At 43.2% G+C, this 16649-nt stretch overlaps 1 protein-coding gene across 2 annotated transcripts in view; it reads right to left on the reverse strand.

Moving 5' to 3' along the window:
- The window catches only part of LOC138664323 (formin-H-like), a 268459-nt gene that overhangs the window by 12733 nt on the left and 239077 nt on the right, over nt 1–16649 (reverse strand). For both annotated transcript variants that reach the window (XM_069750931.1, XM_069750930.1), the window contains 2 exons: nt 15523–15652; nt 15388–15420 (listed from right to left, as the gene is read on the reverse strand). In XM_069750931.1, coding sequence (XP_069607032.1) covers nt 15388–15420; nt 15523–15652 — 163 coding nt within the window. The remainder of the gene's footprint in view (nt 1–15387; nt 15421–15522; nt 15653–16649) is intronic.

The raw sequence follows: 16649 nt of genomic DNA on the forward strand, positions 1-16649 counted from the left end.
AAAAATAAATATAACACAAGACAAAAATATAAAATTAACTTGGCCTAAACTGAAGCTTAAATTGACTTTTTATCTACTGAATTATCAGCTTTATAATAATAATAAAAATTATATATATATCTACTATACAATTGTCTAAGGGGTACTTCCGTCTGTCCTTCTGTCTGTCTGTCACGGATATTCATTGGTCGCGGCCTCTGTCTATCATGGCAATCCAAGTCGCTGATTGGTCGCCGCAAAACAGCCACGACCAATCAGCGACGGCCACAGTACGGAAGAAAATGGCCGCTCCTTACTCCCCGCAGTCAGTGGCCGGCACCCGTTCCATATTCCCCACTCCCCGCAGTTTCCCCTGGCGCCTACTCTGTACTCCCCGCAGTGTCCCCGGTGCCCGCTCCATACTCCTCGCTCCCCGCAGTGTCCCCAGTGCCCACTCCATACTCCCCGCAGTGTCCCTGGCGCCCGCTCCCCGCAGTCACTCTCCCCGGCGCCCGCTCCATACTCCCCTCCGGTCACCGCTAACACAGGGTTAATGCCGGCAGTAACGGACCGCGTTATGCTGCGGGTGACGCACTCCGTTACTGCCGCTATTAACCCTGTGTGTCCCCAACCTTTTACTATTGATGCTGCCTATGCGGCATCAATAGTAAAAAAAAGTAATGTTAAAAAAAGCAAAAAACCTGCTATACTCACCCTCCGTTGTCCGCTGAGGCGCTTGCGCCTGCCGCCACCTTCCTTTCCCAGCGATGCTTTGCGAAATCACCCAGAAGACCTAGCGGTCTCGCGAGACCGCTAAGTCATCGGCGTAATTTCGCAAAGCATCCTGGGAACGGAAGATGGTGGCAGCCGCGCGCCCATCGACACAGCGCCATTGGATCCCAGGAGGCCAAGAGACAGGACGCTGAGGAGCAGCGACTAGAATGGTGAGTATGTTCAACTACAAGGGGCCCTCGGATCGTTAGGTGAGTATGTTTATTTTTTATTTTTTAACCTGTGACATACATGGCTGGGCAATATACTACGTCACTGGCCAATATACTACGTGGCTCTGTGCTGTATACTATGTCGCTGTGCAATATACTACGTGGCTCTGTGCTGTATACTACGTAACTGGGCAATATACTACGTGGCTCTGTGCTGTATACTATGTTGCTGTGCAATATACTATGTAGCTCTGTGCTCAATCACTGGGGGTGTGACCATAACATAAGAAAACTGATCTCACCAGGGTACAATATAAAAACAAGTTTATTAATTGGTCTAAAAGACAACAACAAATAATAATAGAACAGGGTACTAGAACCACAAAACAAGGGACATCTCTGCCATAGGTGATCCAAAAACAGTCGACTGACTAATACATTAAACAGTATCTATTTATGACAAGGATGTGGTGCCATGTTATGAACCAATAAGCTATAAAAGGTACACTAGCCAATCTGGCTGTAGATATATATCTATCTTGGTAGCAACGTGGCTCTGTGCTGTATACTACGTAGCTGTGCAATATACTACGTGGCTCTGTGCTGTATACTATGTCGCTGTGCAATATACTACGTGGCTCTGTGCTGTATACTACGTCACTGGGAAATATACTACGTAGGTGGGCAATATACTACGTGGCTCTGTGATGTATACAACGTCACTGGGCAATATACTACGTGGCTCTGTGCTGTATACTACGTCACTGGGCACTATACTACGTAGCAGGGCAATATACTACGTGGCTCTGTGCTGTATACTACGTCACTGGGCAATATACTACGTGGCTCTGTGATGTATACTATGTCACTGGGCAATATACTATGTGGCTCTGTGCTGTATACTACATCACTGGGCAATAGACTGCGTAGCTGGGCAATATACTACGTAGCTGTGCAATATACTACGTGGCTCTGTGCTGTATACTATGTCGCTGTGCAATATACTATGTGGCTCTGTGCTGTATACTACGTCACTGGGAAATATAGTATGTAGCTGGGCAATATACTACGTGGCTCTGTGCTGTATACTACGTCACTGGGCAATATACTACGTGGCTCTGTGCTATATACTACGTCACTGGGCAATATACTACATGGCTCTGTGCTGTTTACTATGTCGCTGTGCAATATACTACGTAGATGGGCAATATACTACGTGGCTCTGTGCTGTATACTACGTCACTGGGCAATATACTACGTGGCTGTGTGCTGTATACTACTTCACTGGGCAATATACTACGTGGCTGGGCAATATACTACGTGGCTCTGTGCTGTATACTACGTCACTGGGCAATATACTACGTGGCTGGGCAATATACTACGTGGCTCTGTGCTGTATACTACGTCACTGGGCAATATACTACATGGCTGGGAAATATACTACGTGGCTCTGTGCTGTACACTATGTCACTGTGCAATATACTACGTGGCTCTGTGCTGTATACTACGTAGCTGGGCAATATACTACATGACTGGGCAATATACTACGTAGCTGTGCAATATACTACGTGGCTCTGTGCTGTATACTACATAACTGGCCAATATACTATGTCACTGGGCAATATACTACGTGGCTGTGCAATATACTACGTGGCTGTGCAATATACTACGTGGCTGTTGGCAATATACTACGTGGCTGTGCAATATACTACGTGGCTGTTGGCAGTATACTACGTGGCTGGGCAAAATACTACAAGGCTGGGCAATATACTATGTGGCTGGGCAATATGCTACGTGGCTGGGCAATATACTACGTGGCTGGGCAATATACTACGTGGCTGGGCAATATACTATGTGGCTGGGCAATATACTATGTGGCTGGGCAATATACTATGTGGCTGTGCAATATACTATGTGGCTGGGCAATATACTATGTGGCTGTGCAATATACTATGTGGCTGGGCAATATACTATGTGGCTGGGCAATATACTACGTGGGCTGAGCAATATACTGCATGGCCATGCATATTGTAGAATACCCGATGCGTTAGAATCGGGCCACCATCTAGTATATATGTATATATATATATATATATATATATATATATATATATATATATAGTGCCTTGCAAAAGTATTTGGCCCCCTAGAACTTTTCAACCTTTTCCCGCATATCAAGCTTCAAACATAAAGCTACCAAATGTACATTTTTGGTGAAGAATCAAGCAACAAGTGGAGCACAATTGTGAAGTTGAACGAAATTTATTGGTTATTTTACATTTTTGTGGAAATTCAAAAACTGAAAAGTTGGGCATGCAATATTATTCAGCCCCTTTACTTTCAGTGCAGCAAAGTCACTCCAGAAGTTCATTGTGGATCTCTGAATGATCCAATGTTGTCTTAAATGCCTAATGATGATAAATATAATCCACCTGTGTGTAATCAAGTCTCCGTATAAATGCACCTGCTCTGTTATAGTCTCAGGGTTCTGTTTGAAGCACAGAGAGCATCATGAAGACCAAGGAACACAACAGGCAGGTCCGTGATACTGTTGTGGAGAAGTTTAAAGCCGGATTTAGATACAAAATGATTTCCAAAACTTTAAACATCCCAAGAAGCACTGTGCAAGCGATCATATTGAAATGGAAGGAGTATCATACCACTGCAAATCTACCAAGACCCGGCCATCCCTCTAAACTTTCATCTCAAACAAGGAGAAGACTGAACAGAGATGCAGCTAAGAGGCCCATGATCACTCTGGATGAACTGCAGAGATCTACAGCTGAGGTGGGACAGTCTGTCCATAGGACAACAATCAGTCATACACTGCACAAATCTGGCCTTTATGGAAGAGTGGCAAGAAGAAAGCCATTTCTCAAAGAGATCCATAAAAAGTGTTGTTTAAAGTTTGCAACAAGCCACCTGGGAGACGCACCAAACATGTGGAAGAAGGTGCTCTGGTCAGATGAAACCAAAATCCAACTTTTTGGCAACAATGCCAAACGATATGTTTGTCATAAAGGCAACACAACTCACCCTAAACACACCATCCCCACTGTCAAATATGGTGGTGACAGCATCATGGTTTGGGCCTGCTTTTTCTTCAGCAGGGACAGGGAACATGGTTAAAATTGATGGGAAGATGGATGGAGCCAAATACTGGACCATTCTTGAAAAAACCTGTTAGAGACTGCAAAAGACCTGAGACTGGGATGGAGATTTGTCTTCCAACAAGACAATGATCCCAAACATAAAGCAAAATCTGCAATGGAATGGTTCACAAATAATCGTATCCAGGTGTTAGAATGGCCAAGTCAGAGTTCAGACTTCAATCCAATCGAGAATCTGTGGAAAGAGCTGAAAACTGCGGTTCACAAACGATCTCCATCAAACCTCATTGAGCTCGAGCTGTTTTCCAAGAAAGAATGGGCAAGAATTTCAGTCTCACGATGTACAAAACTGATAGAGGCATACCCCAGCAGCTGTAATCGCAGCAAAAGGTGGCGCAACAAAGTATTAAGTTAAAGGGGCCGAATAATATTGCATGCCCCACTTTTCAGTTTTTGATTTTCCACAAAAATTTAAAATAACCAATAAATTTTGTTCAACTTCACAATTGTTTTCCACTTGCTGTTGATTCTTCACCAAAAATTTGCATTTGGTATCTTTATGTTTGAAGCACAATATGTGGGAAAAGGTTGAAAAGTTGCAGGGGGCCGAATACTTTCACAAGGCACTGTATATATATATATATATATATATATATATATATATATATATATATACAGTATATATATAGATAGATAGATGATCACTAGATGGTGGCCCAATTCTAACGCATCGGGTATTCTAGAATATGTATTTATGTATGTATATAGCAGCCACATAGTATATAGCACAGGCCACGTAGTATATAGGAGCCATGTAATATATAGCAGACAAAATACTACGTGACCTGTGCTATATACTATGTGGCTGCTATATACATACATATTGTAGAATACCCGATGCCACGCAATATATAACAGTGGCCACGCAGTATATAACACAGCCACGTACTATATAACACAGCCCACGCAGTATATAGCAGCCACGCAGTATATAACACAGGCGACATAGTATATAACACAGGCCACGCAGTATATAACACTGGCCACGTAATATATAGCACAGCCCACGCAGTATATAGCAGCGACGTAGTATATAACACTGCCCACGCAGTATATAGCAGCCACGTAGTATATAACACTGCCCACGCAGTATATAACAGTGGCCACGTAATATATAGCACAGCCCACGCAGTATATAGCACAGCCCACGGAGTATATCACACAGCCCACATAGTATATAACACTGCCTATGTAGTATATAGCAGCCACGCGGCATCTAACACAGCCCACGTAGTATACTGCAGTGTGGGCACCATATTACTGTAAAAAAAAATAATTAAAATGAAAAATAGTTATATACTCACCCCTGGGATCCAGCAAAGCTCCGGCGATACACGCGCGGCTGCCGCCATTTTCCGTTCCCAGGATGCATTGCGAAATTACCCAGATGACTTAGCAGTCTCGCGAGACTGCTAAGTTTTCTGGGTAATTTCGCAATGCATCGCCGGGAACGGAAGATGGCGGCAGGCGCGTGTGGTTCCGCGGACTACGGAGGGTGAGAATAGCAGGTTTTTTGTTTATTATGTTAAACATTACATTTTTTTACTATTGATGCGTTACCCGCGGCATAATGCGGTCCGTTACCGCCGGCATTAGCTCTGTGTGAGCGGTGACTGGAGGGGAGTATGCGGGTGCTGGGCACTGACTGCGAGGAGTAAGCAGCGGCCATTTTCTTCCGGACTGTGCCCGTCGCTGATTGGTCGTGGCTGTTTTGCCGCGACCAATCAGCGACTTGGATTTTCATGACAGACAGAGGCCACGACTAATGAATATCCGTGACAGAAAGAAGGAAAGACAGAAAGACGGAAGTGACCCATAGACAATTATATAGTAGATAGATAGATAGATAGATAGATAGATAGATAGATAGATAGAAATAAGCATGGATCACATGACCAATTTTCTAGGTAAATATATTTCTAAAGATGCTATTGACATGAAATCATCACCAGATGTCAGTAACAACCCATCCAATCCACGCAGGCAAAGAAATTAAACCATAGCTGTTCATAAATTAAGTTATGTGTAAAAATGAAAAATGACGCAGGGAAAAAGGATTGAACACAAAGAAAAAGAGGTGCAAAACGCCATGGAAAGCCATGACACCAACTGAAATCTATCAGTAATTAGAAAGAAATCTCATTATTACACACACAGTATCAATTTATTGACATATATTGTTTTATTTTAATTCCTTTGTGGATTGGATGGGTTATTATCGACATCTAGTGAGAATTTCATTTCATAGCACCTTTAGAAATATATTTACATAGAAAATTGGTGACATGTTCAATATTTAGTTCACCTGTTGTAGATAGACAGATATAGATAGATATTAGCACAAAATGTTAATGTGGGAAAATAACACATTTGATAAAGTTAGAAACGCTTCCACAAGGTCTATGGTAAGACAGGACTAAAAATATCCTTTATGTAATCAGGTCATCTAAATCTCATGGATAAATAATGTGCTCCATCCCCCGAGTGCGACATGATCTCTTCCTTCTACTCCATCTCTCTGGATTTTTATAAGATTAAGACAAAGTCCACTGGGAAATGACAGGATCTTAAAAGTGTTTCTATTTCTGTTCTCACGGCAAATAAAGTGACCGCGTTGTTACTGTATGATGGGATGACGTGTTCAGGATCAAGTGTGACATCTCTTCTCAATGGTTGATATGGCTAATAATGGTGACATAGTGAAGGGATCATTAAGCCCTAGTGAATATGTGAAGATTGTCTGTACTAGCCTACTGTATTCTCACCCATCCCTTGTAGATTGTGAGCCTTCGCGGGCAGGGTCCTCACTCCTCCTGTACCAGTTATGACTTCTATTGTTTAAGATTATTGAACTTGTTTTTATTATGTATACCCCTCCTCACATGTAAAGCGCCATGGAATAAATAGCGCTATAACAATAAATAATAATAATAATAATGTAAGTGACTCACATCATGCCCAAAAGTCACAACCATATTGCAATATTCCTTAAAATCACTTTGTATTGATCTCAGATCCATTTACTTCTTTTTGTTGAAAGGGTTAATTGAAAAATGGGGATGGGGGTCTGATCATTGAAACCTCCCAGTGATCCCTAGATAGGGGGCTCTGAAACCAAAGAAACAGGCTCTGCAGAACCTCATCCTAAAAAGAGAACACGTGCATACGCTCGACCTCTGTTCCATTCATTCCCGCATTACCATTGTGGCATCAATGGGAGTCTAAGTGGTCTGACCCCCTCAGTTATTTCCTATAAAAAGATTACTTCAATTTTTTGGAATAAACATTAACTTATACTTATACTTATTACTTATAATTCTGGTCTTTTAGTTGCTGTATACTTATCATGGATACAGACCTGAGGTACATGTTATCACTCCTCACTCTGCTATATACGGATCATGCTGTGGATAATGATACTGTTTATACAGGTTTTTTCCTTGCCGCACATATAATCTGGACCTGAGTTCCGGCTTAGTTCTTTCTTTCTGTAGTTATAGCAGCTTTTAGTCCTCTCATGTGGCACGCTGTCCTGCCTGACATATCCATCCTGTTTCTGTATATTGTCCCCCTCATATGTTGTATGATCGGTGTATACCCACCAAGTTCTTTTTTTATATTACCTAAGATGGTGGATAGCACATGCCTGAGTGGATTACCTGGAGCTTTACTATATATGTTTCATCATATATAAAATAAATATTTGGGGAGTAACTCAGCACAGGGCAGGGTGGTGAGTGGGACACTAATAACTCAGTACACAGCGAGCAGTGAGAGGGCACTAATAACTCAGCACAGGGCAGGGTGGTGAGTGGGACACTAATAGCTCAGCACATGGTGGGCAGTGAGTGGGCACTAATAACTCAGCACAGGGCAGGGTGGTGAGTGGGACACTAATAGCTCAGCACATGGTGGGCAGTGAGTGGGCACTAATAACTCAGCACATGGCGGGCAGTGAGTGGGCACTAATAACTCAGCACATTGCGGGCAGTGAGTGGGCACTAATAACTCAGCACCTGGCGGGCAGTGAGTGGGCACTAATAACTCAGCACACTGCGGGCAGTGAGTGGGCACTAATAACTCAGCACACGGCGGGCAGTGAGTGGGCACTAATAACTCAGCACCTGGCGGGCAGTGAGTGGGGCACTAATAACTCAGCACATGGCGGGCAGTGAGTGGGCACTAATAACTCAGTACACAGCGAGCAGTGAGAGGGCACTAATAACTCAGCACAGGGCAGGGTGGTGAGTGGGACACTAATAGCTCAGCACATGGTGGGCAGTGAGTGGGCACTAATAACTCAGCACATGGCGGGCAGTGAGTGGGCACTAATAACTCAGCACATTGCGGGCAGTGAGTGGGCACTAATAACTCAGCACCTGGCGGGCAGTGAGTGGGCACTAATAACTCAGCACACTGCGGGCAGTGAGTGGGCACTAATAACTCAGCACACGGCGGGCAGTGAGTGGGCACTAATAACTCAGCACCTGGCGGGCAGTGAGTGGGGCACTAATAACTCAGCACATGGCGGGCAGTGAGTGGGCACTAATAACTCGGCACATGGGGGCAGTTAGTGGGGCACTGATACCTTAGCACATGGCGGGCAGTAAGTGGACACTAATAACTCAGCACATGGCGGGCAGTGAGTGGGCACTAATAACTCGGCACATGGCGGGGGCATTCAGCGGGCACTCCTAGTGTGATGCTGCACTTTGCTGTGGAGGACATATCATGGGCCCAGTTTTCAGCCCTGTCTCGTCTATTGTATATACGTTGCGTGACTGATTGGGATACAGAACTTGCAGTCTGTTACACATGCACCTATGGCTGCAGGCAGGTTATACTAGACCTACATATGATATTTCTTACTATTTATGTGCAGCTGGTAATTTGAGGGCTGTGTCTGTCGGTAACTGCTGTAGAGGGGCAGGCGGCTTCTCCTCATTTATTGTTGCAGCATACAACATAACATTGCCCATCACTGACTATATCTAATCTTATGATGGGAGATTTTCCAGTATCAACCTGTTGCATACCCTGGTTGTAAACTATAACTTACATGTGCATACATGGTGTTTCATCCTCAATTATATTCATTTCAGGAACTGAATTAAAAGCAATTATTTGTTTTTGGCAATTGGGGGTAGCATGGTGGAGCGGTTTGTTCTTAAAACTGAAAATGGATCCATACTGAGGGAGGTTTCAACGTGACAATTTTTGGTATGGGCAACAGTCTGCTGGGTCCCCTTGGGCCAGTTGCGGTGCGGCTGGGGGTGGCATGATGGAGCTGTTGTTGCAGTTTCAAAATGGTTGAACCTTCAATTCCCCTCCTCCTTTTTCAGAGTCAAGTTAATGTTGTTTAATGTTGTTCTGTGGAGGGGCAACTATCTTGGGTGGGGAATAGGTCTGTGTAGAGCCAGATGATGGTAGCAGAGGGGGGGAGTATGGGGCCCGTTTGGTGGGGCGGTTACCTACCCCTCCCCTCTTTTTGCTTCATTTGGTGGTCAGAATATAATTTAAATAAAAGGGGTCCCTACTGGGCTGATGTCTCAGTAGGACAATTTAATTGGTAGCGCCATTCAATAGGGTCCTCGAACTTGTGTGGTTGAGGGCATAAGCAGGCAGGTCCTCAAAACAGTGTGGTGCGGTTGAGGGCCTAAGGTGCGGCTGTTGGTGCAATAAAGCTGGTGCATGGCTTCCATAGACCCGCTTCCTTATTTGTCAAGGTTATATTGATATGTTCTTTTTGTAATGTGAATATGTTAATAAACAGGGCTGGTAATGTTGTTTAATGTTGTTCTGTGGAGGGGCAACCATCTTTGGTGGGGAACGGATCTGTCGAGAGCCAGGTGATGGTAGCAGAAGGGGGAGTAGGGGACCCGTTTGGTGGGGCGGTTTAACTACCCCCCCTCTATTTGCTTCATTTGGTGGTCAGAGTATAATTTAAATAAAAGGGGTCCCGACTGGGCTGAGGTCTCCGCGGGACAACTTAATTGGTAGCGCCATTCAGTAGGGTCCTCGAACTGGTGCGGTTGAGGGCATAAGCAGGCGGGTCCTCGAACTGGTGTGGTGCGGTTGAGGACCTAAGGTGCAGCTGTTGGTGCAAAAAAGCTGGTACACGGGTTCCATAGATTCGCTTCCTTATTTGTCAATGTTATACTGATATGTTCATTTTGACCCTCTCTTGTTCATGTGACTTGAGAATGCTGAGGCACGAATTTTGACTGTTTATATTGACCAACTATTGTTTGTTTTAAGGTTGTCTTCTGGATAAAGCAGTGCATTAAACTGAAGAACAGTATACCTAATCTGTGTGCCCTTTAGTCAGTGTGGAGTGACTAAGGGTGAAGTAATCAAGCAAGATTTCCCTGATGATTTTAACCCAGTTAGAGCGGTTAATAAAGAATGTCATCATTAAAACAACAAGTTCATGGCAGGGTTATTCATCATAATGCATTTGTACATTTTTTTCTGCTATAGGTTTATTTCAATTACTATGTCCAAATATTTTGAAAATTACTTAAGGGTCGTTTTTAATGTTGATGTTATATTGTGTATAGCTTTTAATTACTCTATAATATCTTTCTCTTTATATATACACTCATCACTTTTCCGGTAGTAGTAGTAAGTGGGTTTAAGAAATGATTCCTGCACAGCACAGCTACTGTATATAGAGGTGGTTTCTAGAACCAAAAAACTGTGAATTGGTGAATTATTAGAGCTGGCAACAATACATGCAGCATAATACAATCTCTGGCAAAAAATTATGGAATCACTGGCCTTTGAGGATGTTCATTCAGTTGTTTAATTTTGTAGAAAAAAGCAGATCACAGACATGGCACAAAACTAAAGTCATTTCAAATGGCAACTTTCTGGCTTTAAGAAACACTAAAAGAAATCAAGAACAAAAAATGTGGTAGTCAGTAATGGTTACTTTTTTAACCAAGCATAGGGAAAAATTATGGAATCACTCAATTAAGAGGAAAAAATTATGGAATCACCCTGTAAATATTCATACCCAAAACTAACACCTGCACCAAATTAGATCTGCTTGTTAGTCTGCATCTAAAAAGGAGTGATCACTAGTGTTGAGCGATACCGTCCGATATTTGAAAGTATCGGTATCGGATGGTATCGGCCGATATCCAAAAAATATCGGATATCGCCGATACCGATATCTGATACCAATACAAGTCAATGGGACACAAATAACAGAAGGTATCCTGTAATGGATCCCAGGGTCTGAAGGAGAGGAAACTCTCCTTCAGGCCCTGGGATCCATATTCATGTGTAAAATAAAGAATAAAAATAAAAAATATTGATATACTTACCCTCTGATGCGCCCTGGTCGTCACCGCTGCAACCGCCTTGCTTTCGTTCCGAAGAATGAGCGCGTTAAGGACCTTCGATGACGTCGCAGCTTGTGATTGGTCGCGTGAGCGGTCACATGACCGCTCAGCGACCAATCACAAGCCGCGACATCATCGAAGGCCCTTTACGCGCTCATTCTTAGGAAGGGAAGCATGGCGGTTGCAGCGATGACGACCAGGGCGCGTCAGAGGGTAAGTATATCAATATTTTTCATTTTTATTCTTTATTTTACACATTAATCTTAATCCCGATACCGATTCCCGATATCACAAAAATATCGGAACTCGGTATCGGAATTCCGATACCGCAAATATCGGCCGATACCCGATACTTGCGGTATCGGAATGCTCAACACTAGTGATCACACCTTGGAGAGCTTTTGCACCAAGTGGACTGACATGAATCATGGCTCCAACACGAGAGATGTCAATTGAAACAAAGGAGAGGATTATCAAACTCTTAAAAGAGTGTAAATCGTCACGCAATGATGCAAAGATGTTGGTTGTTCACAGTCAGCTGTGTCTAAAATCTGGACCAAATACAAACTAAATGGGAAGGTTGTTAAAGGCAAACATACTGGTAGACCAAGGAAGACATCAAAGCGTCAAGACCGGAAACTTAAAGCAATATGTCTTCTAAACAGGAAATGCACAACAAAACAAATGAGGAACAAATGGGTGGAAACTGGAGTCAACGTCTGTGACCGAACTGTAAGAAACCGCCTAAAGGAAATGGGATTTACATACAGAAAAGCTAAACGAAAGCCATCATTACCACCTAAACAGAAAAAAACAAGGTTACAATGGGCTAAGAAAAAGCAATTGTGGACTGTGGATGACTGGATGAAAGTCATATTCAGTGATGAATCGCGAATCTGCATTGGGCAAGGTGATGATGCTGGAACTTATTTGGTGCCATTCCAATGAGATGTATAAAGATGACTGCCTGAAAAGAACATGCAAATTTCCACAGTCATTGATGATATGGGGCTGCATGTCAGGTAAAGGCACTGGGGAGATGGCTGTTATTACATCTTCAATAAATGCACAAGTTTATGTTGATATTTTGGACACTTTTCTTATGTTTGGGGCAAGTTTATGTTGATATTTTGGACACTTTTCTTATGTTTGGGGATGCTGAAATCATTTTTCAAGATGATAATACATCCTGACATAGAGCAAGTACTGTGAAAATATTCCTTGAAAAAGATACATAAGGTCAATGTTATGGCCTGCAAAGAGTCCGGATCTCAATCCAATTGAAAATCTTTGGTGGAAGTTGAAGAAGATGGTCCATGACAAGGCTCCAACCTGCAAAGCTGATCTGGCAACAGCAATCAGAGAAAGTTGGAGCCAGATTGATGAAGAGTACTGTTTGACACTCATTAAGTCCATGCCTCAGAGACTGCACACCAGAGGTGGTGCAACAAAATACTACTGATGTGTTGGAGTGTTTTTTTGTTTGCTTGTTTTTCATGATTCCATAAATTTTTCCTCAGAATTGAGTGATTCCATAATTTTTTCCCTATGCTTGGTTAAAAAAAGTAACCATTACTGACTACCACATTTTTTGTTCATGATTTCTTTTACTGTTTCTTAAAGCCAGAAAGTTGCCATTTGAAATTACTTTTGTGCCATGTCTGTGATCTGCTTTTTTTCTACAAAATTAAGGAACTGAATGAACATCCTCCAAGGCCGGTGATTCCATAATTTTTGCCGTGGTTGTAGTTTTTGAGGCATGACAGATGTCATTTTACAAGTATTCAGACTGTAGCTACCACCTATATTATGATTTAATTTTCACATTCCCCATGATTGGATCCTCATTTCAGGATGTCTAGTAACTGTTATTTTGCTTTAGTTACAGTATTATTGATCATAATTTGGTAGAGTTGCAGTGATAAAATTATGCTGTTGGAGCTCTGGAATTGTGTTACTTGTAGGCACAGTCTTTCCATAGCATGTAGAAATGGTTGATGGCGGTCGAGTCCATTTAAGGTGTCAAATGACCTCTTGGTGGCGGTTTAGGAGTCAGGTGGAAGTTGCGGACAAGTTAAGGTGGACTCATTTTAACTAATAAAGGAGGTAAAAACCTCATGGTGGTGAACAGGCTAGGCTTTGTTGGCCAGCCTCAAGGACGTTGTAATGGTAACGTCAATCCAGGGTGGGCACAGTGGTTAAGCACAGGAGAGAGTATAATAGGGTCATTGGTGCCCTGAAAGTTTACTGGCTATGCTTGAATGGCAAGCCAGGGCATGCCGCCCCCTTTTGTGGCTGTCTGTCCTGGTGCTGTATGTCAGACAGCTGGTGATATCACAGTACTTGTGAATCCCAATGTGCTAGCATTCCACCTGACTCATACTGTGGATGTTTTAATGTTGTAATTTAAATAAAGCTGTGGCCAGTTTGACAACCAATAAGAGTGTGTTTTGTGTACTTATTCTAGTTCCTAGGTTTACTGTAGTTATGGTTGTTTTAAGATGTGGTGGGGATCCGCCCCATATCCAAAAGTTATGCATTTCTATGGCCTATTTTACTTGAAGGCCAAATAATTCTGAGTTTATACATTGGCCAGAGTTAAAGGGAACCTGTCACCCCCAAAATCGAAGGTGAGCTAAGCCCACCGGCATCAGGGGCTTATCTACAGTGTACTGTAATGCTGTTGATAAGCCCTCGATGTATCCTGAAAGATGAGAAACAGAGGTTAGATTATACTCACCCAGGGGCGTTCCCCGCTGCGGTCCGGTCCGATGGGCGTCGCGGTCCGGGGCCTCCCATCTTCTTATGATGACGTCCTCTTCTTGTATTCACGCTGCGGCTCTGGTGCAGGCGTACTTTGTCTGCCCGTTGAGGGCAGAGCAAAGTACGGCAGTGCGCAGACGCTGGCCCTCTCTGACCTTTCCCGGCACCTGCGCACTGCAGTACTTTGCTCTGCCCTCAACAGGGCAGACAAAGTATGCCTGCGCCAAAGCCGCAGCGAGAAGACAAGAAGAGGACGTCATCCTATGAAGATGGGAGACCCCGGACCGCGACACCCATCGGATCGGACCGCCCAGGTGAGTATAATCTAACGTCTTTTTCTTATCTTTCAGGATACATCGGGAGCTTATCTATAGCATTCCAGAATGCTGTAGATAAGCCCCTGATGCCAGTGGGCTTAGCTCACCTTCGATTTTGGGGGTGACAGGTTCCCTTTAAGATCATTAAGTTCTGACCAAAGGTCATCAGCACTGATCACAGACCCTTTCACGCTAAAGAATTCTGGCTTAAGGACAAGGAAGGTCAGAGGCCCTTAAAGCTCCTAGTGATCTTGCAAACACAATTACTGTGCCTTCAACATCAACAGGACATTTCCATCCTATGGAGGTTACTTAGTGATCACATCTGGAAAGTAATAGTATATACATCGTTTTTAGCGTATTCATCTAGATGTAGCTTTTACATTGCCACCTAGTAGTTAATCTCCTTGCGGTACCACCTTGTAACCAGTTTGGTGACAATTAATTTTCTTCTTTACATTATTTGGATTTTGGGTGGAAGTAATACTGTATATACCATAAAGGCCACCCAGACTGCTGCTACATTTTTTCTGGAGAGTGGAAACACCACCAGATTTGGAATCCTTCTTTAATGGGTGGAAAGAACTACAGCATTAGCAAATAAGGGTGCAGGGGATCAACCCAAGACTCAAAGAAGGGAAGGTAGTGGTAGTCACCACCACTGAGGGGTAAGCGCGATGGTGGTGTCATTCTGTTGCAGAAAGTGGCCCATTTTAATGTTTAGCATGGGGCCCCCTTTTCTTTATGTACAACACTTGGTTTGAGTTGCAGATCTTTAATACAACCCTTGACCACCAGTTATTTGACAATTATTTTGCATGGACAATTGCCAGGAGGAAATCACCAGCCGCCTGTATTTACATACCATCCACCTCAGCGTTCAGACCCTTGACGGAAGCTGGAGGAGAAATGAATACAGAGAGGGGCATTAAATCAATGCACTTTGTACTTGGCTTAAGATTTTATGAATGCGATTGAATAATGTTTTCTGTCTGCTTACCACCAGGAATGGCTTCAAATTCTGTCAACTCCTGAGAAAATTTTGCCAAATCAGGCTCATGTAATGAGATCTGCTCTACAAGGGCATGTAGGAAGGTGAAGCTCTTCTCCTTACTCACCAACTGGGACATCTACAGACAGAATACAGAGGTAATATGACAAGCCGGGCAATCAATCCACAAGTAATGCAAGTATTAAAGGAGATTGCGTCCATCAACTATAGAACATCATGACAGGTAGAGGCCCTCTGCTAAATTTGATCTATACATCCTCGGAGCCACTACCTATCACATTGAATATTATGAGAAGGATATAAAGTGTCATTATATACTATATACATATCACAATAAGTGAGAAACTAAGAGTGTGATAAAACAAGACTGATACACCATAATATGAACATTCAAACAGGAATTATAGGAAAGAGTCAAACATAAACAGACCGCCACATGTTCACTTCAATAAAAATATATAGGGCAGTAGTGTTACTAAACCAGTCCATAGGAGGCAGTATTATAGTAGTTATATTCTTGTACATAGGGGGCAGTATTATAGTAGTTATATTCTTGTACATAGGAGCAGTATTATAGTAGTTATATTCTTGCACATATGGGGCAGTATTATACTAGTTATATTCTTGTACATAGGAGCAGTATTATAGTGTAACAACTCTGCTGGCATCATGGCATGGCCTGTCATCTCTCACACACCATCTTACCCAGTTGCTCCAGGTCATGTTGTGATATCTGTCTGCTGTCGACTCCTTGCTCTGTGTCTCTTGCTTTCTGCCTGCTCTCTGCATGCTTCCTGGCTGTGTGTATAAGGGGCGGTGCCAGAACTCTCTGGTTCTTATAGAATCAGGGCACACCTGTCTAATGTGTTCCTGACCAATTACCAAGAGGCCTCCAGTATTTAGGGCAGCTCTACCCTGTGGACTGGGCCTGTTCAATGTCTAAACTCAGTTAGTGTCTAGCTTCTGAGCTGCCAGGCCTTGCTCTGTGTTCCTCCTTCTCTGGAGGTTCTACTCCTAGCTTTGCCTTGATTTTGTCTGTCTGCCCTCCAGGAGGCTGTATATCCTGGTCTCAGTGTCTCTGTTCTAGCCTTGCCTTAATCTCGTTGTCCACCCTC

Source organism: Ranitomeya imitator, chromosome 2, assembly GCF_032444005.1.
Source record: "Ranitomeya imitator isolate aRanImi1 chromosome 2, aRanImi1.pri, whole genome shotgun sequence".
In the NCBI taxonomy this organism is placed as follows: domain Eukaryota; kingdom Metazoa; phylum Chordata; class Amphibia; order Anura; family Dendrobatidae; genus Ranitomeya; species Ranitomeya imitator.